General features: G+C 55.7%; 1 protein-coding gene across 1 annotated transcript; it reads left to right on the top strand.

The window, feature by feature from the left end:
* Positions 1-1300: 1300 nt before the first annotated feature.
* Positions 1301-15664, top strand: LOC128917647 (adenylate cyclase type 10-like; the record flags this gene model as incomplete). Its single annotated transcript, XM_054220995.1, has 8 exons — positions 1301-1322; positions 10266-10403; positions 10694-10798; positions 11684-11715; positions 14460-14489; positions 14603-14724; positions 15316-15392; positions 15483-15664. Coding segments are annotated over exons 1-8 (708 nt in total), but the record flags the coding sequence as incomplete, so codon positions are not given.
* Positions 15665-27643: the final 11979 nt, after the last annotated feature.

Here is a 27643-nt window from a genome sequence, read left to right as displayed (position 1 = left end):
CTCTCTTGCATTTTAGGTTCCCTCCACAGCTTAATCCAACGTGCTGGTACCCATCTTGGACCTTGATCTGTCAAAACACAAGCATATCTGCGACCAATCATTTTTATCTCCACTGGACCCTTCCATTGCCCTGATTGCCAGTCCTTATACTGTACCCGTCCTGGTGTAGTTGCTTGCAAACCAGACCGTAATGACATGTGATGAATCACTATTGGAGGTGAGTCACGTTCTCCAGTTAACCGCAAACAGTTCAATACATCTAAAGCTTTTGCAAGGCGTTCTGCAGAAGAAGAGGTAATTTCTCCCCCTTTCTGTTTTTGCAAAAGCGCCTTCAGCGTAGTGTGTGCACGCTCGACTATGGCCTGTCCCGTGGGAGAATGAGGAATTCCAGTATGTTTACGTATACCCCATGGAGTACAGAATTTAGCAAATCGTTGAGAAACATAGGCAGGTCCGTTATCGGTTTTAATTTCCTGGGGTACCCCCAAAACTGCTATAGCTGCACACATATGCTTAATAACATGTTTGGCCATTTCTCCAGTTTGTGCTGTGGCCCAGATGGCGTGCGAATAGGTGTCAATGCTTACATGGACATATTTGAGCCCTCCAAACTCAGGAACATGGGTAACATCCGTTTGCCATAATTGCAAGGAATGCAACCCACGTGGGTTCACGCCCAGGCCAAGCCCAAAACCAGTTCCTTGGCAATCCGGACAGGATTGCACAATACCACATGTCTCAGAAATAGGTAAATTAAACTGCCTTGCTAATACTCTAGCCGATTGATGAAAAAATTCATGAGACACTCGAGCTTGTTCAAATAAGTCGGTTTGACGGTTCTCCCAGGTTGCTGCAACCAAATGGTCAGCACGATTATTACCAATGGCCAGGCCATAATCAGGCTGATGGCTACGTATGTGCACTATAAAATAAGGATACGTTCTCTGATTTAACAAATGTAACAATTGTAACAATAACTGATATAAGACAGAATTTCGAAGAGATCGAAGCATCGATCGTTCCAGTCTCATAACAGTACCGACCACATACATAGAATCTGAAACAACATTAATCGGTTCATTCTGCCAGTTTTGAAAAGCCCACACCACTGCCCGTAGTTCTAAAGTCTGTAAAGAATCTTGTAAAACACCATTTAGTACTTTGGAGTGCCATTGTCCGTTAAGGCACCAGGTAACCACCGCCCTTTTTGATTTCTTTCCGGCATCTGTAAATACCGTGAGTCCAGACACCGGAGAATTCGAACGTCGTGGAGTCTCTTCAAAAGTTTGATTTCGAATTAATGGCAAAAATTTCATTAGTGGGTAGGCATTAGTTATCTGTCTGGAAAAATCCGTTAATGCATATTGTAAAACCTCTGAGGAAGAGAGAAGCCAATCCAGATAACTCTGGGTAATTGGAACGTATATAACCTCTGGCTCATGTCCAGTTAAGTCAACGATACGACATCTGCCCTTTATAATAAGGTTTGCAAACATTTATATACGAGTGCAGACAGTATTCTTAGGTTGGTAAGATAGAAAACCCCATTCTATTATAGACACCGTACAATTGACCTGTTGTACTAACAAACCTATCAAATGTTCTCTGCCAGACCCAGAATTTATCACAATCAATTGTAGGGGAACTCCTGTTAAGCGTTGCACGCACCCAGTCATGATTTTTTGAACAATGAAATCTAAAGCCTTTTCTTGAGTTGGTGAGAGTTGCCGACAAATTTCAGCCTGTGTAGAGGTGCCTAGCAATGCCATCAGAGGAGCCAGGTCATCATTGGTGATACCGGATACGGATCGCACCCATTGAATATCTCCTATTAATTTCTGTACGTCCATTAAAGTTTTAATTTTGGTCGTTAGCTGAATCTTTTGAGGCTTAACAGTACTTTGAGTAATAATCCAACCCAAATAGTGCCATGGTGCATTCTTTTGTACCTTTTCAGGAGCAATTTTCAGACCCTTTTGCTCTATGGTTTCAGTTAACTCCTTCAAGGTTGCTTCAACATCCAAATTTGGGCCTGCCACTAAAATATCGTCCATATAATGATATACAAGCAAAAATGGATTATTTTCCCTAAACGGACGTAAGGCCCAGGCCACAAACATTCGACACAAGGTGGGAGAATTCTTCATTCCTTGTGGCAGAACAACCCAATGATACCGCTTAGCTGGTTCTTTCTTATTTGTTGATGGCACGGAAGAGGCAAATTTTTCTGCATCTTCCGGATGCAACGGTATAGTAAAGAAACAGTCTTTTAAATCTACAATAAACAAGTTCCATTCTTTTGGTATCATCGCAGGTGATAGTAAACCTGGCTGTAATGCCCCCATATCCTGCATTACCGCATTAATGGCTCGGAGATCATGTAATAGGCGCCATTTTCCTGATTTTTTTTTGGAATAGTAAAAATAGGGGTATTCCAAGGGCTCGTTGAGGGTACAATATGACCTGCCTCCAACTGTTCCTGTACTAACATTTGAACAATATGCAGCCGATCCTCTTTTAGCGGCCACTGGTCCACCCACACAGGACTTGTAGTGGTCCAGGTGAGCTTCAATGTTGGCTGCTCGACCGTGACCGCTCCTAAAAAGGCGATGTCACAAGTCGAGCCCCAAGCTGAGAAAGCACATCTCTACCTATCAAGGTGACAGGTAGCTGCATCACGTATGTCTTGACTGAGACTACGGTTCCATCCATAAATGTAAAAGAAACTAAAGTTTGGCTGATCATTGTCCTTTGTGGACCCCCTACCCCGACTACACTCGTCGCAGCAGGAACAAGGGGCCACGCTGATGGCCAGCTAGAAATAGGCACAATCGTAACATCAGCACCTGTGTCTATCAACATAGTCAGGGTAATAGACGATCCTGAAGGATGCGTCACAACCACCTTTTCTTCAGGCTTGCCTCGTGCAATATCAATAGCTAACAAGACGTCAGGAGACCCTGTTGAGCCAAAACCTCCGGCACCCCTCTGTTTTGGCAGCGACCTCGGGACCATTAATCGAAATAATATCAATTGTGCAATTTTTGACCCCTGAGGAATGGTAATCGGGGGGGTCAGCGTATATACCATAATCTTTATAATCCCTGTATAATCAGTGTTAATAAGGCTCGATACAATAAAAATGCCCTGACGGGACACGGAGGAGCGCCCAATTAACAGAGCACTCAGTCCATGGCCCAGCAGTCCTCGTTGATCTGAATCAATTAGAGTGACCGCCGTTGTGACTAAAGTGGTATCTACTGCTGTTGCCAGGTCCATTCCCATGCTTCCTGCAGTGGCGCTGGCGCAACGGTCCAGGCACCCTATACCGCCTCCTGTACTTGTGTCATAGCGCGAGGAGGACGCATCGCGCTTGGTACCCGGTTTCCCGATCGCCTACACTCCGCAGAATTATGGGTGGCGCTTCGACAATTCACACACCATCTACCTCCACTCTGACGTGGGGAGCTTACTTGCCCGCTCGCTTGTCCCTTACTTGCGTTTCTGCACTCTTTACGAAAATGACCTGATTTTCCGCAATTATAACATTTCTTATCATTATTATTACATTTTCCTTTTGATTGCTGTTGCACCAACGGACGTACCGCCGCTCCAACAGCAGCAGCCATAACGGTAGCCTGTTCTTGGGAAAGCACCCGTTCTGCTGTTTCCAGCAGCTGAGCAGTGGTACTGCCTCGAGGTAGGGTACTAAGAGCTTTCTTGGTTTTATCGTTTGCATTATCAAAAGCAAGTAAGTCTAAAAACTTAGCTTTCATGGTCTCATCAAGGTCAGGGTGAGCAGAAATAGCTGCATGCAATCTATCAACAAACCCAGAATAAGGCTCCGTAGGTCCTCGGCGAACATTTGTAAAAGCAGGAGGGTTTTTTTCCCCTCTAATCCCCAACAAAGCCCTGTGAGCTAGCTGTTGACTGAGTTGCAAAACCTCCACAGCAAAATTAGCTTGCCAGTCAGTTCGAACGTAAGGTCCCGTCCCCATTAACATCTGTGTCTGTACCCCATACAAAGGATCACCTTGAGGACGCCGGGTGGCAGCAGCCTGATCACATAGGTTCTGCCACACACTGAAAAACTGCAACTGCTGAGAAGGGGTGAGCAACATTTGAGAAATCTGCTTTGAATCATGTGGTGTGAGTAAATTTGCAGTAAATAAATGCTCCACTATAGCCCTAGTATAGGGAGAGCCTAGTCCATATTGACTAACAGCCTGTTTCGCCTCCTTTAACAATTTCCAATCAAACGGTTCCCAATCCTTTCCACCCCCTGCATTAGCAAACACCGGAAACGCCATAGGCTCAAGAAACACGCCCTCAATTGCCGCGTCTCTAATTTCTCCCCTCCATCGGTTTTTCAATCCTTCCTCCCCTCCTACCGCTCCCCCATGCCCCTCAAATCCCGACAATGGCGGCCACGACAAGGCATGATGAGGCAGTGGCAAAGGAGCAGGGTAAGCTGGAGGAGCTCGTGAACTGGATTGATCGTCTAGACGAGCTTCCAACGCTTCCAACTTTTTTAACAACTCCCAGAATTGAAGGTCTGTCAGTCCACCAGGTGGTACTCTAGTGCTGCTGCCAGGTGATGGCGGAGTAGAGGGCGGCAGAGGAGGGTACGGCGTTGGCTGATCCCTGGAATCCTCAGGGCGGTCTCCTTCGGTACTTTCGACAACAGTGTCTTTGGGAGGGGGAGGAGGAAACGTAGTTTCTTCCTCTTTTCCACTTTCATAAACAGGCGTCTCAAGAGGGTCTGTAGCGGGAGTAGGCTGGCTCGGGGCAGTAACGGCATGACTCACTACATTCCCCTGTGTTATTCTGCAGCCCCGGGGTTGAGGGACGACAGCTTCTGGCGATCCCCCAAAAGAAAGGCTCGTGGGGGAAACATCCTTAACTCTGGGTGTTAATGCTGCAAAGGCAGAGGCGGCCGCAGCACGTTCTGCCTGCATTGTTTTCAAAGTCTCTGATACTAACCTCCACACGGTGGAGAGTTTCTGTGCCTCCTTGGATCCTTTACTTACTTCATCCCACAACACCGCTCCTATTTTAGCCCACGTATCTTGAGCAAAAGCGGCAGCAACAGTGGGGATAAGTCCTTTATCCCACGCCCATGCTAAGAGCGCCTTCAAGGTAGGCGTATCATACTTCAGTCCTCTCGTAGAGAGTATATGTTGGAGGAGCTTAACTACCGCCTCTTCTTCTTTGGAGTGCATAGACCACATCTCCTCCCCGGCCGCTCGCTTGGCCAGAGTGAGATTCCCTAACTTGATGCGCTAGCGTCTTCCCGAGTGCCGGGGCAGCACTCACCTATCGACCGGCTTCTTCTGCCCCCTCCGTCCGTTGGTTGCTCATCGGGTATTCGCTGATCCCAACACCGATCTGAGGGTCCCTGTTCGGGCGCCACTTGTCGACGCAGAAGGCTCGGACAGTAACACCACGACCAATATGATCAGGTTAATGCCACTTTATTGCACAGATAGCTCAGTAATTACAGATGTTCTGATTCCGCATCACGCGCCGACAATTTGCTGATTGGTTGCATCAGCTGTACATGCAGTAAGCAACGTAGTATAATTGCCTTAGAACATCTGTCCACGCGAACAATCACCCCTCCTATATCCTGGGCGAAGTTCTGCATTTTGCACGCTGAGTTCAGCACACTTTCTCATATCTTGTTTGTCTCAGCATTTCTAACACCGCTACAATGTTTTCACATAACCTTCAAACTTACAAGGCCTACACAGTTGTTAACAATTCTTCGGTGCTTGGAGTGTTCACAGGATGACCCCTTTGTACTAAAAATCCTCCCACACATTGGGACCTCCCCAGTTATCCATGACTTCAGGTAGATCACGGAAAGTGGCTTGGCGAGCACGTCTGCCAGCTCTTTCAGCACTCTTGGATGTAACGCATCCGGTCCCATAGACTTGTGCGCATCCAAGCGGCGTAGCAGGTCGTAGATCACTTCCTCTTTCATTGCGATGGCCTCGTGCAGCTTCCCCTCCCTGTCTCCCAGCTCACGAGGCTGGGTGCCCAGGGAACAGTTAGTTCCACTGCTAAAGACTGAGGCAAAGTACGCATTGAGCACCTCAGCCTTCTCCTCAGCCTTTGTGACTATGTTTCCCTCTGCATCCAGTAAGGGAGGGAGATTTTCCCTAATCCTCCCTTCGTTGTTAATGAATTTATAGAAACATTTTTTGTTATCCTTAACAGCTGTAGCGAGGTTGAGCTCGAGCTGCGCTTTGGCTCTCCTAATTTTCTCCCTGCATAGCTTCGCTATATCCTTACAGTCTTCATGAGAGACCTGCCCCCTCTTCCAGAGGTCATAGACTCTCCTTTTGTTCTTGAGGTCCAGCCAAAGGTCCCTATTTAGCCAGGCCCGTCTCCTTCCCCGCCTACTTGTTTTTCGGCACACAGGGACAGCCTCCTCCTGTGCCTTTAAGACTTCTCTCTTGAAGTACGTCCGGCCTTCCTGGGCTCCTATATCCTTCAGGGCAGCCTCCCAAGGGACTTTGTCCAGCAGTCTTCTGAACAGGTCAAAATTTGCCCTCCGGAAGTCTAAGGTGGCAGTTTTACTAACCCCTCGCCTTGTTTCCTCAAGAATGAGAAACTCAATCATCTCACGATCACTGTGCCCTAGACGGCCACCAACCTTTACTTCCCCTACAAGTTCTTCCCTCTTCACAAGAAGCAGGTCCAGGAGGGCACCTTCCCTGGTGGGCTCACTTACCAGCTGTGTGAGGAAGTTATCTTCCACACATTCCGGGAGCCTCCCGGATTGTTCCCTCTCAGCTGTGCTGTATTGCCAGCAGATATCCGGGAGGTCAAAGTCCCCCACAAGAACAACGGCAAGTGATCGCGAGATTTCCCCCAGCTGCTTATAGAAAGCTTCGTCCGCCTCACTGCTTTGGTTGGGAGGTCTATAGCAGACTCGCACAGCGATAGCAGCTTTATCGGCCCTTAACCTAATCCAAACGCTCTCCACCCCGTCATCACTATACTCGATTTCTGAGCTCTCGTAGCATTCTCTAATATACAGGGCCACTCCTCCACCTCTCCTTTCCTGTCTGTCCCTCCTGAAGAGCTTGTAGCCATCGATTGTGGCACTCCAGTCATGTGAGGCATCCCACCACGTTTCTGTGATAGCCACTGTGTCATAGTTTCCCTGGTGCATCATGGCTTCAAGCTCCCCCTGTTTGTTGCGCATACTGCGTGCATTGGTATAGATGCACTTCAGATGTGCTAATGACTCCAGCACCTTTTTGTGAGTGTGGGCCCCATTTCCCACCAGACCCCTTTCAGGTGCTTCCATGATTTCCAAGCGTCTATCCCTTCTCTCCAATGAAATGTCAGAGTGAGAGTCCTCGCTAGCCCACCATCCTTCAAGCCCTGGCATGCCTCCCTTGGATTTATTCCTGACAGGCCCAGTTGTCTCCCCTTCCCCCCTCATATCTAGTTTAAAGCCCTGTCAATGAGCCTTGCTAACTCCTGCCCCAAAATTCTTTTCCCCTTCTGGGACAGGTGCGTCCCACCTGCCACCAGCAGGCCAGGTGACTCATATAGCAGCCTGTGATCAAAAAACCCAAAGCCCTGCCAATAACACCAGTCCCGGAGCCGCGGGTTGACCTGTTGCCTCTTCCTGTTAATTTCCTCATTCATGATTGCCACTGAAGGGATAGAGGAGAATACAACTTGTGTTCCTGACCCCTTAAGCCGTCGCCCCAAGGCTCTAAAATCTCTTTTAATCGATTTTGGGCTCCTCCTACCCACTTCGTCACTACCCACCTGAAATACTAAGAGGGGGTAGTAGTCAGAGGAGTTTACTAGGGCCGGAAGTTTGCCTAACGCATCCCTGACCCGTGCCCCAGGGAGGCAGCAGACTTCCCTGTGAAGTGGGTCTGGACGGCATATTGGCCCCTCCGCCCCCCTCAATAGAGAGTCACCCACCACAATGACCCGTCTGCTTTTCCTTTTGGAGCCAGCTGTGATGCTGGGTCCATGGCGACTTGGTCTTTCTGACGTTCCTGGCCTGGGTGTATCATCCTCCTCTCCAACAGCCAGTTCCTCCTGCAGGGCTTCATATCTGTTCTGCAAAGGTAACTGGGAAGGTGGGAGGGGCCGGGAGGGCATTCTCCTGCTTCCCCGCGCAGGGACCGGTTTCCATTCCCCCTCGTCTCTGCGATCCCCTCCTATTGCCTGGTGACGAGAGGGGAGGGGGTCCTCTGACTTGTGTGGGGCCTCACCCTCTTCCCTTTCTCTCAGGGAGCGGGTCCACCAGTCACTCTCCCTCTCGCATTCTCTCATACTCCTCAACCTCTCCACTTCTTCCTTCAGCTCAGCCACCAGAATGAGCAGATCATTTACCTGTTCACATCTGACACAAGTGTTGTCTCTGCTGCCCTCCATGGCGAGTGCCAGGCTCCGGCACTCTTTGCAGCCAGAGGCCTGGCTGCCCATATGTTTGCGTGGGGCCTCTGTCTGGGTGCCCACAGTTTTTTTAACAGCAGCCTTCGACCGGGTAGCAACCACGGCTGGATCTCTAGACACAAGCGAGACCTTGTGACTCGACGGTCAGTTTGGGGGAGCACTGGTTGCTCGCTCTCTGCAGGGACTAGTCCTTGCTCTGGGCAAGGCATCTCGGTCGTATTTAAAGCACCCGTTGCATGTTTATTTTATTAATTGGTGCTTATTTGCATAAATTAACATGGCATTTGGGAGGGAACATGGAGGGTTTGATTAGTTGAAGGAAGGAAATGGAAAGAAAGGCATCTTGTCTCTCCCAACAGTATAAAAAAGGCTGATTTTTTTGTTTCCGAGCCACCAGATTTTGATAACTTTGTTTAATTTTTGCTGAATATTCATGTCCAGTGGAAAGAAAAATAATCTATATTTTGGTTCTGTTTTTCTCTTGAAAGGACCAATCCTCAGGTCTGGGCCTCGATAAACTCCTGTCCCCAAAGCAGAAGGCGTGTGGGAACGTTCTCCTTGGGCTTCTCAAGGCTTGTATTTTTCAAAATAAACCTCAAAGGAACGTTTTTATCTAGCCCTTAACGATTCCAAAGGGAAACCGGCTGCCTTCCAGAAACCAAGACGGGCCTCCCAGTAAGGCTGGAGTCAGCGGCAGCCCTGCCAGCTGGGAGGACTGGGAGTTTTTCAGCAGAAAACCTGGAGGCTGTTTCCTTTTCAACAAAGAAAAAGAAGTGGGATGTTGCAGCACTGAGTGATTTTTTAAATTCCATAGAAAGGGATGAGTTTTGAGCAGTTTGGCTCTGGAGGCGGGGTGGGAAAGCGAGTGCCGAGAGAATGTGGCCCATGTTCTCCGGCGCCAGGACGGCTCGCCGATGCTCCAGGCCGCTCTGGCCGGTGGCAAAGGCCTGCTGGGGCGAGACGGCGGTGGCCGGGATGGCCAGGTACTGCCGGCTCTGCCACCCCCACCATTCCCCCTCCGCCCACCTCGTCTCTCCCTGTCTCTCCGTCCCCCGGCCCACATGGCGGAGGAGCAGGCGAGGGGGGAAGTGCGGGTTATGCTGAGTTCCCCCCAAAAGAGGTGGGTCACAGCCCCAAAATGTCTGGAAGTTGGGCGGGGGTCGCAGTGTTTAAAAAACGTTCAAACCTGTAACTCTGGGTGTGAGGCACTGAAATAGAGAACAAGCTCTTCTTTTGATAGCTATTGAAAAATAATATTAATTTCTGTATCTAGAAGGAGACGAAAATAAAAAGCTCTCTCTCTAAGGATGAAATTATTTCATGGTATGAAATTATTTCGTGGTATGAAATAATGCTGTGGGCCAGCCTGGGTCAAGTGCCTCAAGTCCTCATTTCTACACCTGGGAAGGCTTAAAAGCACCGAGACCGCTAATCCCCCATAGGCTAGCTGGCTATGAAGTACATATTTTCCCAAATTCAGACAAGAGAGTTCTAGAAGTGCAGTTTTCCCCAGCATTACAAGAGAAGTTAGTGCTGTGTCGCTCACAGCAGGACACCGGGTAATGGCGGTGACAGACGGAAGATGTCACTGCGAGCCGATTGTGATGCGTGAGGTGAGTTGCCGGGCAAGCGATGACCTGCAGAGGAGGCCGCCGCCTGGTGACTGTGACCACCCCGGGAAGGCGGAGGGCTAGTCGCCCCGCACAGAGGCCCCGGGCTCAGTGTGCAGCTTGCACTGTGCAGTGAGGTCCTCGTCCTCCTCCCGGCTGGGCACGGCCGTCTTCTCCTGAGGTACCCCGTGTGCCGCAGGGCGCTGACGATGGCTTCTGCCTGGGAGAGGAATCGTCACTACGGGGACCTGCAGAAAGCAGTCGCTTTCCTCCCCTCGCTCCTTGCTGATAGCTCCCTCAGGAGCAACGACACCGCTCAGAGTGTCCACGGAGTGCTGCTCTTTGCGGATATCTCAGGTGGGGGGAGCAGGGAGGAGCAGCCACGGACATGAGCCATGTGGGGACACAGCAGGCCCTTTGGAGCCCCTCAGACAGAGTGGTCATCTTGTCACTGCTGAGGTCTTCTGTTGGGACGCCCACAGAGAGCGGGATGGGTGACCTTGGGCGGTCCATCATGGCTGCCACCAGTGCGGAGCTGGCACGGGAAGGTGTCCCCTACAGGCTCTCGGGCCGGGCATCGTGGAAACAGCTGCCAGGTCTTTTGGCCCACATGGGCATTTCCTGATTTCTGGATGTCCCTGTTCCAGGTTTCACTGCGTTGACCGAGAAATTCGTGCAGAGGAGCGGCGTGGACAGAGGCACTGATGAGCTGGCGCAAACGCTCAATGAGTACCTGTGCGACATTTTGGAGGGTAGGAGCCGTGCTGCAGGACTGTGTGGCATCGCGCCGTGATGGTGGAGGGTGGAGGCAGCCTGGTCCTGCCTCCTTGGAAGGGCTGGGGCTTTCTGTGAGGAACAGTGAGCGCAGCCAGGGTCTGCTGGCGGGTCAGCACCAGCACGGGTCCTTTCTGCTCCCCGCTGCGGCCGAGGAGGCACCCACTTTCTTAGCAGCCACCTCGGTGCCTCTGGCGTGAACAGCCGTCTCAGTGCTGCGTCAGGGCCCAGAGCAGGCTGAGGGCATCCAGCAAGTGCTCCAGGGTCTGGAGCGTCTGTGCTATGAGGAAAGTCTGAGAGAGCTGGGCCTGGTTTGCCTGGAGAAGAGAAGGCTTGCGGGGGGGACCTTAGAAACGTGCCTACAACCTGAAGAGAGGGTGCAAAGAGGACAGAGCCAGGTTCTCCCCAGTGGTGCCCAGAGTGGAACAGGAGGTTCCCTCTGTGCATCAGGAAACACTTTTCGACTGTGAGGGTGACTGAGCACTGGCAGAGGTTGCCCAGGGAGCTTGTGAAGTCTCCCTCCTTAGAGCTATTCTGAAACCATCAGCCACCGTCCTGGTCAGCTGGCTCTGTGCAGCCGGGCTTGAGCAGCGGGCTTGGACCAGATGGACCCCAGAGGTACCTTCCAGCCTTCACCTTTCTGAGGTCTGGTGGCATCTGGAGGCCCTGCCTCCCTGCCTGCTGTGCGGGTACAAGGGCTGTGACCACCATGAGCCTGGGAGAGAGGCCGGAGCGGTGCTTTCCTGAGCTGTGCCCCACAGTGCACCCTTGCCCCGGTGCTCCCCTCAGGCAGAGGGCCTTGCTCGGTGGCTTCTGGAAGAAGGTGTCCACATGACTCTGCCTTTTCTTCCCTCTGTCCACAGAGTTCCTGATTTTTGGAGGAGACATCTTGAAGTTTGCTGGTAGGTTCTTGGGACGACGATGACCTCGGGCACTGAGCTGTAGCATTTAACTCCTGTGGCGGCCGTTTGCTCTGCGCTCCTTCTCAAGAGGCTCTGTGCAGCGCCTTGAGCCAGCTCTTTGGCCACGCACGCACCCCTCCAGCAGTGCCCTCTCTCCAGTGCTGCAGCTGCAGAGGAGCGCTCGGGACAGGGGGTGTCACCGCTGCCAGCCGTCTGCTGCTGTGGCTGGCCCGGGATAGGAGAGGTGTCCCGGTGCCCAGGACATGGTCCCCCAGAACGATGGCCTCCCACAAGCCCATCTTCCTCCGCACGGCAGCTGGTTTCTGCTGTCTCTGCAGAACCAGACCGTAGGTCAGGGAGAGTCAGGTCTCGGCAGAGCCTTTACTTTCCCTCCCTTTCCCCAGGAGATGCTGTGCTGGTGCTGTGGAGAACACCACCCCAGGAGGTGGCCAGGACCATCAGCCTGGTGCTGCACTGTAGCCAGCAGATCCAGAAGAAGTACGGAAGGCGTGACACAGATGTGGGGCAGAAGATCCAACTGAAGATAGGTACGGGCGCTGTGCCAGACGCAGCTGTGTGGCACTCTGCCATGCCACAGGGTGCTTCTGGTTTGCTGGGCTTCTGGGGCAGGCAGCTGGGGATGACGCCTGGCGCACTCAACACATTCTCAATGTCAACTCGGTTCGTCTATTTCTAGACGCCTGTTTTAGGGACTCGTGTCAGCGTCTCCCCCAGGAGGAGGGAGGATGCTCTACCCCTCCGTAATGCCCGTCTCCCCGCTGGGCTTCAGAGGAGCTTCTGAGCAGCCGAGATGCTGGGGGCTGTGGAGTTCCAAATGTTCCTGTGTCAGTTCTGCTTCTCCTTCTCCCCAGGGATCTCTGCAGGGACCATGAGCCTCCCGGTTTTCGGAGATGAGAGCTGGCAACACTTCTGCATTTTTGGCCCGTGCCTGGCTGAAGTTCGTGATGCCGAAGAGGTTGCGGGTGCAGGTGAAGTTGTCCTCTCAGCCACCTGCTGGGAGCTCTGTGAGCAGCACCGGCTGAGGACCAAGCATCTCGCAGGCACAAGAGCTGTGCAGGCAGGTGGATGGGACGGCCTCGAGAGCCATTCTGAGGGCCTGGGCCTGGCCATGAAGGAGGGAGGTGTCGGAAGGCTGAGGAGATGAATGTGGAGAGAGTTGTAGGTGGGAAAGCGGGCAGGCAGGGGAAGGTCTTGTCCTTCCATCTCAAGGGTAACCGTGGGCTGGGCTTTCTTGCTTTGAGGGGTCAGGAGGCGCTGGGAGGGTTTGAGCCCCAGCAGCAATGTCCTCTGTGGGCCATGGAGCTGTGGTTGCTTGGAGATGGGCATGCTTGGAGAATGGCTGTCCAGCTCCGGTGCTTCTGAGGAAGCACTGCTGTCCCATCCAGCCAGGTGGGCTACTTCTCCCCTTCTCTGGGCAGTGACGGTGGAGGGCAGGCTCTGTCCCCTGGGAGTCCTGGGGAGGCCAGTGGCAGTGCTTTCATTCTGTGTGTCTTCAGGTGACGGGCATGGATCCGATGCCTTGGTCCGAATGCCAAGACGCCTTACGCAAGCTCGTACAAGACCCAGTGAGACACCGCTCAAAAAGGGAAGGTGAGTGCCCACTTCCCCTTGCTCTGTGATTGTCCCGAAAGGTGGGGCTTTGCTGCTTCAGGGGCCAGAGAGGAACCACCTCCTCCCTCTTCCCTCTGTCCGTTAGCACTCAGGCTGTTGGGCCTCCCAGGGCGGTGGCTGCTGCCGCCTCCTCCTTCCAGGGGAGAGCTCTGCCCTCAGCATCTGGAGGTGGCAACATGAGCAAGCGCAGAAGACTCTTTCTCCCCCGGTTCCAGGGCCAGGCCCTGCTTTGCAATGGCTCGTAGTCCCGTCCACCCAGCGACCACCTGCCTTTTCTCTCCTCAGGTGCCATGAGGCCTGCTCTTCTCTTGCCCAGTGACCTGAACGCCAAGGATGTGCTTAGGAAGTACATACCAGTCGCTGCTCTCGGGAAGGTACGGCAAGGCCGCCGCTGCTGGGGGCTGCATTTTCGGAGGGCAGAAGAAGTGGTGCCTTGCAGAGATGGAGCTCTTACGGGAACAGACCAATCAAAGAAAATGCGCCCTGCGATGACAACGCAGGGAAACTGAGCCCGGGGGCACCGGTGCTGCACCATTGTCTGCGTTGTCCTCAGAGAGACATGGGTGGCAGGAGGAGGACTCCTGTCCCTCTGTCTTTTCCGTGGCTATGGTTCTGGGTGTGCCGCGGACACGATGGTGGGATAAAGGGGAGATTCCCCTGAAGTCCCTGGAGCATCCCTGAGGGTCTCCCCTCATGTCCGTACCGGTCCCCAGATGGCGTGTTAGCGGAGCAGCCTTCTCTCCTTTGTCATTTGTGTTATGACTCGGCGTCTGCCTGCCGCAGGCTGGGCGGCCTGCCCGCCCTTTTGCACTGAGAGGAGGATTTATCCCTTCCTCTGCTATTACCCGCTATCGCCAGCACGCCTGCTCTCCCTCGGTACTGGTGTGGGCAGTAAGAGCCCGGGAGAGCAGGCTGGTGAAGCCGTCGTGCTCTTGTCTTCCAGCTCGATGCAGGACTGCCCATGGACCTCCTCTCTGAGCTACGGCCAGTCACCTGCATCTTTGTCCAGCTGCAGCTTGCTGCAGGTACCAGCTCAGAGCATCTCAGCACCGTCCTCAAGGAGGCCAGCAGGGTGATGCTAGAAATCCTCTCTCCTCACAAGGGCCACATCAACAAAGTCCTCCTGTGTGATAAAGTGAGTGGGGGGGAACGGTGGCCTCCCCCAGCGCCAGAGGGTGGGCAGTGAGCGCGAGGGAGAGACTCCCTCTTAGGCGCTGTAGCAACATGTTCCACATCTGTCCTGGGCAGGGCTGCACGTTCCTCTGCGTGCTGGGACTCCCTGGAAACAAGCTGCCCTGCGAGAGCCTTCACGCCCTGCAGAGTGCTCTGGAGATCTTCAACTCGTGCTCCACCATGCTCAAGGAAACAGAGTGAGTGTGTGGCGGGGGTCGGCGGGGTGCATGCTGCCTGGGACGGCGCAAGGGGGCTTCCCAGAAAGAGATGTGCCTTCTAGCTTGCTCTCCCTTGTCCCTGGCAGGAAGGAGGCAGTGCCCTGAGAGGTGCAGGCAACCCCTGGGCTCAGCCCACGGCAGCCAGACGGAGTCCCTCCAAGCACACTCTGCTGGCCACCGTGCTGGAAAGAGCCCTCGTGAGGGCCAGAGGCCGCTGCGGCCAGAGGCAGGCCCTTCTGGGCCACTGCCCCATGAACGGGGATGGGGCCCAGCCACCTGATCCCAAGTGGCTGTCATCGCCAGGCGGTGACATGGCGGCCGCCTTCTTCCCTCTCTCTTTGCTCACAAGAGGGCTGTGGCCCTGCCCGTGCTCTGCCCCTGCCCCTTGTCCCTTGCAACCTGCAGATGTTGCACCCCTGAGCTCTCCACGTCCCCGAGACCCACGCTGGCAGGGCAGCACAGCCGGTGGCCCAGGCTGGCACCGAGGGGAGGTGTGGGAAGGGATGAAGCCAGGCGGGCAGGACTGCGCCTGGGGCGCTGCTCAAGCCCTGCTGTTTCTCTGTGTGCCAGGACAATGTCTGTGGCAGTTACCAGAGGGACGATGTTCTGCGGAGTCACTGGCCACCCGCTGAGACACGAATACACAGGTATTGGCCTGGAAGGGTGCCGCGGGGCTGGTGGCACGGGCCACACCGACGCATGCTCTCTCTCTCTAACGCGTGCTCTCCCTCTGGCAGTCCTTGGCCGGAAGGTGAACTTGGCTGCCCGGATGATGGTGCACTACCCTGGGCTGGTGTCCTGTGATGCAGTGACCTACGCCGCCTCCCGGCTGCCCGCTTCCTACTTCAAGGAGCTGCCTGAGAGAGAGATGAAAGGCCTCAGCCAGCCTGGCCCTGTCTATCAATACGTGGGGGTCACCGAGGAGAGGTGAGTGTCCTCCGAGACGGTCGGAAGCCCTGGCGTGGCAGGCTTTTTGCCCCTCTCCCCTGCTGTCTCCAGCTGCTGAGAGAGCAGGAGTGAAACCACAGGCATGGGGAAGGTTTGTCTGTCTTGGTAGACACAACCTGGCCTTGTGGGCTGGGTCTAAAGGGCTTTGGGCTGTGCTTTCCGTGCTGTGCTTGCTCCACCACGTGCCCTGGGAATGCTGACCCAAGGAGTTTTCTGTCCCAGCTGCTCCGAGCAGGAAGCTTTGGGCCAGTCTGGTCCCCATGGGGAAACGTGGACCATCGGGACACTCTTCCTCAGGTCTTCCTGCAGAAATCTCAGCTCTTCTGGGCCAGGATTTCACCTTCCCTTTAGAGGACGGTTTGAAGGTTACCACTGCCGTCTCTTTGAGACTGCGGGAAGACTTGAGCCAAAGGTGCCAGGTGCTTGGCGTCCCAAGCCCTTCAGGGACACAAGTCCCCCTTTCAAAGACGCTTGGTGTTCTTGGCCAAAGTGGTAAAGCTGTCTCCCAGCCAACAGCACGCCCTGGCTTCTTTCACGTGTCTTCTCCTGTTTCTCTGGGTTTGGCCTCTGGGGATGGACTCTTGATATGTTCTCCTGTCCCACCGTGGCCGCTGGGCTTCTTTACGCTTGAAGCTGTCGTAGCGTGTCAGCTTGAACTTTGGCTGGGAAAGCGTGCAGGGGATAACAGCCTGCTCCAGAGAAAAGCCGGTACCCGAGGAGCACCTCCTTCCCTACCACGCCAGGCTGCTTCTCTAGGTCCCCTGGCTTCTCACCATCTCATTGACTTGTGTTGTCTTTTCCCCTGCTTCTAGCATCTTTGGCGTGGGTCTTACCAAGAAGAGGTCGGAGTACGTCCCCTTGCTGGGTAGGTGGAGAACGCCTTGCTCTTCTGAAGCCCAGGTTCTTCCCCTTGGTAACTTTTAGTGCCTTGCTGGGAAGGGAGAGGCTTTTACCAGGGATGGTGTTGCCTGCAGCAGCCCTAAGAAAGCGCCGCCTGTCTTGGTCTCTGCTTGCTTGATATCTTTGGGTGGAAAACGAGGTGGGGCGCCTGCTGCTCCCTGCTGTCTTCCAGACCTGGTAGGAAGGTTGCTTTCAACTGTGGAGCTGCTCACAGCCTGGGGGCTAAACTGATCCCTGTCTTTGGGGTCAGGAAAGAGATTTCCTTCTGCCAAATCGATGGAGAGTTTTGACGGTGGGTTCTCCTCCTTCTACTCCTCAGAGCTGCTTTCTTGGCAGCATCTGGGCGAAGACACGGAAATGTCAGGAGGCAGGGGATGCCTGTATTCACTCGGGGTCTTGCCGAATGTTTTGGGCCCTGTTGTGGGTTAACCCCGCTTGGCAGCTCAGCCCCACAGAGCCACTCGCTCCCCACAGTGGGATGGGGAAGAGAATCGGAAGGGTTAAAGTGAGAGCACTGGTGCGCTGAGATACAGACAGCTTAATAGGGAAAGCAAAAGCTGCACACACGCCCAAAGCAAAATCAGGCATTCATCCACCGCTTCCCATGGGCGGGCAGGCGTCTTGCCATTTCGAGGAAAGCAAGGTTTCATCATGTGTGACGGTGACTTGGGAAGACAAATGCCATCACTCCGAATGTCCCCCCTTCCTCCTTTCCGCCGGATTTTCTTGCTGAGCACGGCGTTGTATGGTCTGGAATAGGCCTTTGGGCAGTTGGGGTCAGCTGTGGCGGCTGTGGCGGCTGTGCCGCCTCCCAGCTTCTTGTGCACCCCCAGACTGTTCGCCAGCGGGGCAGCGTGAGCAATGGAAAAGGCCTCGACGCTGCGCAGGCGCTCTTCAGCCATAACTAAAACCTGGTTGTGTTATCAACAGCGATGTTTGGTCACAAATACAAAACATAGACCTGTACAGGCTATTGCTGAATAAAATTAACTCTAGCCCGGACCAAACCAGAACGGGACTGGCGACGCTGCCTTAGCTACTGGGAGGTGCTGTGCAGCTCACGGCACAGCGAGGAGATGCTTTGAGTCTGTTTGGGACGCAGCTGCCTGAACCGGCTGCAGTCATCCCTTACAGTCTCGTGCTGGATCGCTGCGGGGAGTCGCATGGGGCCGGCAGAATCTCCGTGCCTGTGGGATAGGGGAGAGGGCGAGGGGGCTGCGCTGTGGGGCAGGCAAGCAGGTGGCCCCGTGACTGCTCTGAGGAAGGCAGAGGTGCCCAAGCGTGGACGAGCAGGTGGGAAGGAGGCCTGGGTGCCGGCAGGCTGGCCGATGTGGTAGCGGGGAGGGAAGCTGCGGTGGAGGGTGCCCGCAAAAGGGACGGCTCTTTGCTTTTCAGCACGCCCCCAGCAGCTCGTTCTCTGGTTTGTCTTCGCAGGTCGGAAGCAGGAGACTGACCTCTTTGTCAGCTGCTTGAACGCCTATAGGGATTCAGGCCAAAGGAACATCCTGGCGGTTGAGGGCACGATGGGCTGTGGAAAGAGCCACTTACTTGCTGAACTGGCCTCTCTAGGCCAGGATGCTGGCCACAGGTACAGGTTTTCCACCTGTAGCTTTGCGACGCTGCCCCTGCCCATCCCCTGACAGCTGTGGAACGCTCCAGCCCCTCTGCCAGGGTACCTGGCCCTTGGACTGCAGCCTCCCGACAGAGCCTCCTGGAGACACTGCCTGGGAGCACCTGCGTGCTCCGCTCCCGCCTCTGCCTCTTTGGGGAGTTGGAGGTGGCTTCTGGAGCCACGGCCTTTCCTCCTTCCCCCCTGGGTCAGGCGCAGATAGAAGGAAAGAGCCCAAGCTCAGTGCTTTTCATCCCACTCCAGACCCCAGAGACAGCAGGGCTGCCTGTCTCAGAAGCCCTGCTCGCCCTCGGCGTGTTTCCCAGGAGGAGCACGGGGGCCTGTGCTCTGGCAGGCAGACCGATAAGGTCTGGAGCCCAAAGGCAAACCCACCACTTGCTCCATTCTTGCCTCTCAGCCCCGTGAGTTCCTCTGCAGGGGGCACGTAGGGAGACCTAGGCCGGCGCTGCAGAGACACAGGCTCTGGACCCGGCTCTCCCGCTGGCTTGGCAGCAGCTGCCCCTCTGTGCCCTTTCTCGTACGAGGAGGGAAAGGCTTGGCCTTCTGTGGGAAGCGCTTGGAGATGGGGGGCTGAAGAGCTCCCCCCAAAGGGCACCTCCGCCCCTCTTGTCTTAGAAGGCTGGGGCTGTGGGGAATCTCAGTGCCTTTTGCTTTTGCACCGCAGGGTGGTTGCCCTGGAACTGCTGGAGATCGACATGAGGCAGCCCTTCTCTGCCATCCGCATGCTGATGGCCAGGGCCCTGGGCCTCCAGGACTGTGAATCGCGCGGCGACAGGCAGCGCGTGCTGAAGACAAAGCTGCAAGGGACAATCGAAGAGAGCAGCTACTGCCTCCTCAATGACATTTTCGGTGTCAAGGTGAGAGCCAGAGGCCCCTGTGGACGTTGAGAAGGCCTTCTCCTGAGCTTGTCTGGGTCTGACCTTGAGTGGGCACGCTGCTGGGAGTGCCTTAGCTCCGGGGTGGGCATTGCGGGGGTCACAGTGTGCATTTGCCATGCCTGGGCCCGGGGGGCTCCCTGTCTGTGGGGCTGGTGTCCTGCGCCGCATCCGCAGTGCCCGGTGCCTTGTTCGGCACCCTGGAAGTGGCACTGGAGAGAGGCTGTTCCTGACCTCGTGCTGAGGTCACCGCTGTGCGAGGGGTCTGCCCCAGCCAGCCCATGATTCCCACAGCCAGAGAACCGGCTCAGCCCAAGCCCCAGCTCTGCAGAGACCCTCAGCAGAGGGCCTTTGCTTTAGGCTCTGGGTGGAGTCCCCGCTGCGGCTCCCTGCCCCTGTGCTGGGCAGAGGTGAGGTGCTGAGGCTGTCAGAGACGGTGGGCTCTGCGGTCTTGCGTGCTGGGTAGGTGTGCCGAGCCCCGGAGCCGTGTTTCTCCCTGACTCTGCTTTTCTGGCCAGTTCCCCATTTCGGACAATGTTCGCGAGATGGATGAAACTCAAAGAAAACTGGAATTGCACTCGACTCGGGTGAAAGTGCTGGAGAAGGTGAGCATTTCTCCTTCCTTCCCCCTGGGTCAGAGAAGGAAAAACCCTGCCGTCTGCGGGCTCTGTACCACTGAGGTGTGAGCAGGCGGGATGACTGCGCACCTGGGTCATGGCCCGTCAGAGCCCGAGAAAGCCCTCGCCCCCCCACTTCCCCCCGCAGCCCCACAAACACACCCGAGGACTTTCCTCCCGTAAAGTGTGCCCTGGAGGAGGAACAATGTCTTCTGGGTTCCCTTGCCCGAGCTCCCTCCTTCTGCAGGGCAAGTGATGTTAGGTATGACCCTCCAGTCTCAAAGAGTCAGTAAGCTTCCGAGCGGGAAAGTGGCTGGGGAGAGACTTCAGAGCATCCTCTCAAGAGCCGGAGGCTAAATCTCGTCCCCTGCAAGACAGCTGAGAATCCACTGGATTCCCCTCAGAGCAACCTGCTTTTTTTCAGACCCTTACAGGAGATTTTGGCATATTTGTCATCGACAATGCCCATTTCATCGACCCTGACTCCTGGTTCATCATGTCACCCGTGCTCCAAAAGGTCTCCCTCTTCATGGTCATGAGCTTAGCCCCAGGCTACGAGATAACAGAGAGCTTTCGCAAAGCCGCAGCAGACAACGCCACGTCCCAGAAAATCACTTATCTTCATCTGGACAAGCTGAAAGCTTCAGTTGTGATGCAGAAAGTCTGCAAGGAGCTCGGAGTGGTCAGCATCCCCAGGGATCTGGTGAGGTAAGTTGGAGGCAGGGGAGCTCTTCCTGAGGGCCTGAACCTCTGCTGACCGTGGTAGGGAATCAGCCCCCCAGGCAAGGGAGCGCAGGGCCGCTAGAAGCATCCCGGACTCTAGCGAGTGCCAGGCGTGGGCGGCTTGTTATGCCTCACCCTGGTGGGTGTGCGCTGAGAGCGGGCAACTCCCGAGACACCCAGCCTGGGAGGTGTCAGCCTTGGCTGCCGCACAGGGAGGAAGGGAGGAAGAGTCCTGAGCCCAGCTGTGTCTGGGTGTGAACAGAAAAGGCCTTGGTCTGGGTGGCTGGGCTGTGGGGGAGATTCCCCGGGGCAGAGGTCCATCCTCTCCAGGCTCCTGAGGAGAAGAAAGGCAGGGCTCGCTGCTCTGCGCTTTGGGCATTGTCCGCAATTCTTTTCCCGTGGACTTCGGCAAAGGCTGGAGGGTTCAGGGGGCACAAAATCCCAAGGCAGTGGGAGGACGATCCCTTTCCAAAGTGAGGTGTAGCTGTGATGAAGATGCTGGCTACCCTGGTATGCCTGAGTGACTGGCCGCCCACCTGAACTGTGTTTCACCTTACTTTCCTTGTGCTGGTCCCCGACGGGTCTGCTCCTGTGCAGGTTCCTGATCCGAACCAGCTCAGGGATCCCATATTACTGCGAGGAGCTGCTGCGCTGCCTTCGTGCCAACGACATGCTCCAGTTCTGCACCCGGAGGCAGTCTGGAAAAGCAAAGGACAACTGGGAGAGCCTGATCAGTAAGCACCTTGGCTGCGACTAGCGAGTTGCTGTGGCGTGTTCTCCACAGCAGAGTCTTGCCCCGTTGTTCCCCCATGGCTCTGGGCAGAGTCAGATCTTGGTCTGGCGGAGGTGCGGGCTCCTGTGCGCCTTGCTGTTGGGACAGGCAAAGCAGGGGCAGTGAGTTCTGGTGGCTCGGAGGGACCTACATTCTTGGGGCGGGGGTTGTGGGGCTAAAACACAGGGGAAATCCTTCCGAAGCACATGTGCTTGTGGTGTTTCTTAGGCATTCCAATGGGCATGCAGTTTAACTTGGCCAAAGGCTAGCTCACTTGAGAACAAACCCCAGCTTGAGGTGAGGGACGAGCCCAGGAAACTTGAATGCCAAACCATAAATCCCCACAAGAGTGCCGGTAACGGAAGAAAACGGTGGTAATGCCATCCGAGAGAGCAATGCCAGCCAGAGTGCCGCGGCCTTGGGAAGAGCCAGGACTGAGGCCACGTCTTGCATTAGCACCAGCAGTTTCCCTGGCTGGGAACTGGTGGGAACTGTTTTGCTCTGCTTCATGACCACCACATTCAGGGCAGGCACTGGACCATGTCGGGGGCGACTTGTCCCATCCCAAGTGAATCGTGAAGCGCTCGCGAGCTGCGAGTCGCTTTGCGAACTGCCTTATCGGTGCTCTCTTGCTCCGCCCAGCATCTGCAGCCGAGGCTTCATCCCTCGCAGCAACCTGGAGCTCCGAGGCGGGGAATGACGGGAGGGTCTGCCTCCTCAGGCCAGGCGTGACCCTGGAGAACACCGCGCTGCCCATCCCCTTGAAAGGTAAGGAGCCGAGCGCCGCTCTGCCGGCTGTCGGCTGTGCTGGGGCTCCTTCCCGGGGCAGGGGCTGGAGGGAGGCCGGGCATCCGTGTGCTGCAGAGTCACCCTCTCAGCGTGGGGGCTCTGCTGGGAAGGGGGCTCCGGTCCCACCAGAAACAGGCCTGGGGCTGCAGGCAGCCGCTTTCCCCTCCTGTGAGCCTGCTGGCTGCTCTCCGTCAGCAGGTAGGAGAGAAAAGGTTATCCGTGCAACACTGAAATGGCTCCCTTTTCTCACCAAAACAAATACTTTGCTGGGAAAAGGCTTTGACTTGCCTCTGTCCCAACTTTGACGCAGCATCTGTGTTGCTGTTCTCTTTTTAAGTTCCCCAGCTAATGCTGGTCTCAAGGCACTTAATCCAAACCAAACCTCTCTGGCCATAGACATTTGTTATGAATTGTGAAGAAACATCATGCTAAAGTATTCCTGCTGTGAAGTGGCTTTGTCCAAAAAAAAAAAAAAAAGAAAACCAAGAGAAAGGAATAGTATTGTCTGGCCAAGTTAAGGCAAGCGTTGTGGGGAGCTCTGTGTCCACCTGTGATGTGGGGAAAGTTCTCTGTGTGCGCTGTTGGGCAAAAGCCTACTCCAGATCTGGTAGGGCACATCATGGGATGCGCATACCTGCTGGGTCCTGCCCTCCCTGCCCTCGGTGGGGGAGCATTTGTTTGAGCATCTGGCTTTTCCCCAGGCCTCATGGCCTGCGATTCCATCAGGAGCGGAGCCAGTTTGAAGATGCCTACCCTGGGTTGCGATTGCCCAGTAGGTGCAGCCGCAAGCAGAGGAGGCCAAAGTCTACCCCATCTCATGGGTTGAAACTTTCCAGCCTCTCCAGCCTCAGCATGGGGAAGAGGCAAGAGAGACGTGTTGTTTCTTCTTGACAGAGATTGCGCTGACTCAGCTGGATCGGATGCAGCCGCTCACGCGGATGGTTGTGAAGTTTGCAGCCATCATCGGGCCGGTGTTTACCACCCAGCTCCTGTTGCACATCCTTCCCACTGGCCTCAGGACCCATATGAATTCCTCCTTGGACGAGCTGGTGAGCGACAACATCCTGAGGTGGCTGAAAAACACAGAGGTGCCAGAAGATGTGCAAGATCCTACCGAGGGGCCAGCCACCTCTTCGCAGGTGGAGAGCAGTAAGTGGTAGCGGGCAGGTGGACAAGGGAGCTCCCAGCTGTGTCCCGGCAGGGCTCCCCAGGGCATGGTGCGCTTCCCCTGCCGTGAGGGGTGGCTGGGGCTCAGGCAGGCACGGCTCTTTGCGATGGGTTGTTCAAAGACCTTACGGGTCAGTCTCAAAGCCCGCTAGCTTTGCGCTGGAGGGAGGTTCCCACCAAGTGCCATCCCGAGTGCTGCTCGTAGCGCAGGCACGGGAGGGCGTGTGGAGTCCCTGACATCCTCTCCCAGCCACCTGATCAAAGATGCTCTCCAGGTTGCCCCGGGGCCCTTGACGGGCTTTTATTCAGCTTTGACTCCCCTGTGGCGCAGGAGGAAGCTCAGGAGGCTGGGGACTGCCTTGCCAAGAGCAGGGAGAAAGTGCTGGACGGGGCTTGCTTGGGCTGGCGGTGACATGCCCAGCTCCTGCCTGGAGCGCAGCTGAGCGCTGTGTCCGCGGGGCTGGGCTAGCGTCAGCAAGGCAAGCTGGGCCCTTTTGCCCCGTGCTGCAAGGCTCGGTGTGCAGCAGTGCTGGTTGGCTGGCAAGGGTGCACGCCAAGGCATGACTCTCGTGCCCCGGCTGCGACGGCCCTGAGCTGGGGCTGATGCCAAGGCCCTTTGCCTTGCAGGTGTGCAGAGGCCCTCTCCCAGCACGAGGACCGAGGAGCAGCAGCCTGGCGTCTTGGCCTTCTGCGTCCCGCTGCTGCAGAAGGCTGCGTACGAGCTGTGGCCCGAGAGGCAGCGAGTCGCCTTGCACGGCAAGTGTGCCGCCTTCCTGGAGCAGCACGCGCACAAATGCAGGAGCTGCGGCCAAGGGGAGTTTGTCGCCTTCCACCACTTCGCCGTCACCAGCAGCCAGGACGGAGGCAGCTGTCGGGACCCTGCCGACGGAGGCGACTCATGCAGCTGGGAGGCCTTGGTGCTGGCTGGAGAAGAGCTGAAGCAGGATAGGACCCACGCCACTGGGGGTACGCTGTGCACCGTGCTCCACAGCCCGGGCCCTCCAGGAGCCCAGGGGTGTATGCTGGGGATCGGCTGGGAGGAGGTCTGCCGGGGACGAGCCCAGGAGCTGAGGACAACCACCGCAGACTTTGCTCAGCGTGTCGGCACCCTCGCAAGGGTCCTTGAAGCCCAGTGGGAGAGCGAGAGCAGCTCTTCCCCTGGGGCAGGCAAGGAGGTGTCTAACCCCCTGTTTTCTTTGCAGATGCCGCAGAGCAGCAGGCTTTCATGGAGGAGGAAACTGGGTGAGCAGACAAGGGTTTGATTCTCTGTAAAGGCAGGGGCCTCAGGGGTCTCCAGAGGAGACCAAGGAAGCGCTGGCATTTGCCTGCCGGTTGTGACTCTAGCTTAAGGAAGAGGCTTTCTGTGAGGTGGGAGCGGGGAAGAGATGGCCACGGAGGTGAGACAGTGCTGGAGGAAGCCCGTGGGCTCCTAGTGATGGTCACACTACCCTGGAGCAGGCCTTGCTTTCCAGTTCCTCGAGAGGAGCGCTACAAAATCTGCAGGCGAAAAGCCACCACAGGGAGCCAGGTGGTTTGCCTGGGGGAGGTGACAGAAAGCCCAGCTTGTCTTCTTCTCCCTGGCTACAAAGCAGCTGTAGGAGTCATGCCTGCCCGTGGGCTCGCGCTCTCTTTTGAACAAAGGGCTTTTGATGGCCTCTCTGTGGGGCAAAAGACCAGTGTAGGTGATGCCTGTGCATTCTTTGCTCTCTTCTTCCCCTGGGAACGGTGCTCTGACTAGTGTGGCGGAGCGGCTTCTGCCAGAGGGCGAACAGACAACTGAGCTGCCCGACGAGACCGACAGGCAGCACAACGGCACACACTGGTGTGAATGCCGAGCCATCGTGGAATCGGTGCTTGTGCCTTTGGCTCGCCACTACGTGGCAATGGGCGATGCCGACCGAGCCTTTTACTACCTTCTGGAGTGTGCTGCTGCCTACCTGCATGTCTCCAACAGCTACATGGTGAGTTGCCTCGCTCGCCAGTGCCCACCGTGCACGGAGTCCTCTCAGTCAGCTGGCTCTGGGCAGGACAACTTCACCGCTGCAATAGGGCATGCCTTGACGGGGCCTTGGAAGGGACATGCTGGGGTCAGAGCCTGACTTCTTCCTCCGGCTTGCCTCTTCTGTGGACGGAGACACAGGCCACCGTGCCCATAGCAGGAGGGGAATTAGCAGGGAGGGGATCTGAAGGAGCACTGGTGCCTGTGCTCTGAGCCGGCGTGACTGTGTTGGGGCGGGCATCAGCAGGGGGAGAAACGGGCCCTCTTAAGACAGATGCCAGAGGCAACAGGGGAGGACGAGGCTGGCCATGGGCTCTGCATCACGCTCGCCTGCTCTCTCTGTGCTTGCGCAAAGGCCCTCATGAAGCTGAACGAAGCGGAGGTCCTGAGGAAGATGAAAGCCACTGCGATAGCCTGCTTTGAAGAGGCCACCTTCTTCAGCCTCAAAGGGGAGGTAAAGAGATGGGGAGGTCTGGAGGGGTGTCCTGGGGGATGGAGCTGGATGCTTTCCCCGGCTGCAGGGGCTATCCCTGGCATCACCAGCCACCGGCAGACTCCGGCAGTCTCTTGGCCGACTCGAGCAGATCAGGGTGTTTCCCTTTTCCTCTGCAGGTTTGCTGGTGTATGCAACGCCTTCAGCTGGCAGAGAAAATGATGAGGCAGGCTTTGAGCTTGCTCAGAAGGAACTTCCCCGAGACCTTCCTTGGCGCCTTTGTCAAGGCTCAGGTGGAAAAGTTGCCTTGTGTCGCTTACGTCAGAAGAGCAGCCTGCCTTCTGCAGAAGGGCCGGTAAGGAGCAGAACTGAGAACCTAGGGGAGGAAGAGCCATTTCCTACCTGGTCCCAGACCTGCCTGGGCTTGAGGCCACACGTGACCTGACGCACGGCCCTTACAGGACCGAGGGGTTAAGGAGCGATATGCGGGTGGAATGGGGAACGACAGAGCCCCACACTCCCTCCCCCCTGCACGCTCCTTCCCCCCTGGGTAAAAAGCAGCTCACAGCCGGGGCTGTGCCTGCCGGCACGCGTCGACGGCGGCAGGGCCTTGGTGGTGGCTGGGGACAGAGAGCTGCAAACAGGGAGTAGAGGCTGACGAGGGGTAGGGCTCAGGAGACTGGGAAGGAGCAGTGGGTGGGGGTCAGGTGTGAGAGCGAGGAAGCTCAGAGGGCGATAACCCTTTTCTTGCCGGTTCCCAGCTTTGCTTGGGCCCCCGGGCGCTGTAGCGCCAACGCGCCCTCTCGAGCGGTCAGCTTCCCCTGGCGGCACTGCTTTGTTTGCCCCCTTCCTCTCCATCAGCTCCCTTTCCTCCCAGGAGGTGCGACTGGCTTGTCCGCCGCCCTGCTTTCCCCCAGCCCTGGCTGATTTAGCGCTGTACAGCGAGAGCCTCTGGGCCCAGCAGTTTCTCTCGTGCAGCAGGATGAAGAGGCTGGCCTGGCTGCTGCAGCAGAGCTGCTGCCTTTCCTTACTGGAGCGCCTCTTCAGCCTGGAGGGCACTTCCAGCGGACGGAGGTTCTCCCGCCTGGCAGCGCGCATGAAGGCCAACACGGACAGGGCGTTGGACTCCTGTTGGACAGCAGAACTCCCGCCACGCACAGACTTAGGACACAGACAGATGCCAGCACAGACGCAGACACAGGTACAATTGGGCACACAGGCACCGTACAGAGACCTTCACAGACGCCGGCACCAATACAGGCAGGGACACCCGTACTGATACCATCAGAGATACCACCGCCCATTCCGTTGCAGGTGCAGATGCCGTTGTAGAGGCCGTGGCAGACACAGATACCGCTGCAGACGCCCTTGCAGAAACCAGGTAGTCTTTCAGATGCAACTGCAGACGGAGATGCCATGGGAGAGACAGATGCCACACCAGATACCCTTTCGTGCGCCACTGCAGATGTAGACAAGACTACATCAATGATGTAGACATCCGATGTAGACAAGACTACTACTCTGTCACCAGAGCTGTATATTTGTTTTCCAAATAAAATGGTTCTTATTAAAACTCAGGAGTTCTGTTCTCCGCCATACAACTCTGCAATGACCAAGTCAAGTGGTATCGCCAGAGCGTTTCAACCTACTAGACTTCAGGAGACATTGATTAGCATTTGTAAAGCAACTTGACAGTGTTTTGGAGGGCTACAAAAGTAGAATTTGTAATGGCATGTTGCAGTTCCTTCTTTGTTGGATGGAGGAGTCAATATTAGTACAATTAGCCACTTCCCATCCCAAGCAGTTTTGAAAGAATCCAGCGTGTTTTGAAAGAATCGGGGAAGGAAGGCGCTTCCTTGTGTTTCAAGCCTCTTCTGTCAAGGTACATTGGTACTGAAGTTCAAAAATAAGCACACGTATTATGTGAGTTATCTCTGAAATAAGTCCGTTCACTGACAGAGAGCCGCCACAGTTTCTATTGTAATTTCACCAAAGACACCAAAGAGTAAGACATTTGTCAATGTCAGGCAGAGTTTGCCTTTGGT

The sequence above is a fragment of the Rissa tridactyla genome, chromosome 14 (genome assembly GCF_028500815.1).
Source record: "Rissa tridactyla isolate bRisTri1 chromosome 14, bRisTri1.patW.cur.20221130, whole genome shotgun sequence".
NCBI classification, from domain to species: domain Eukaryota; kingdom Metazoa; phylum Chordata; class Aves; order Charadriiformes; family Laridae; genus Rissa; species Rissa tridactyla.
This window is presented reverse-complemented; position numbering and strand designations above follow the sequence as displayed.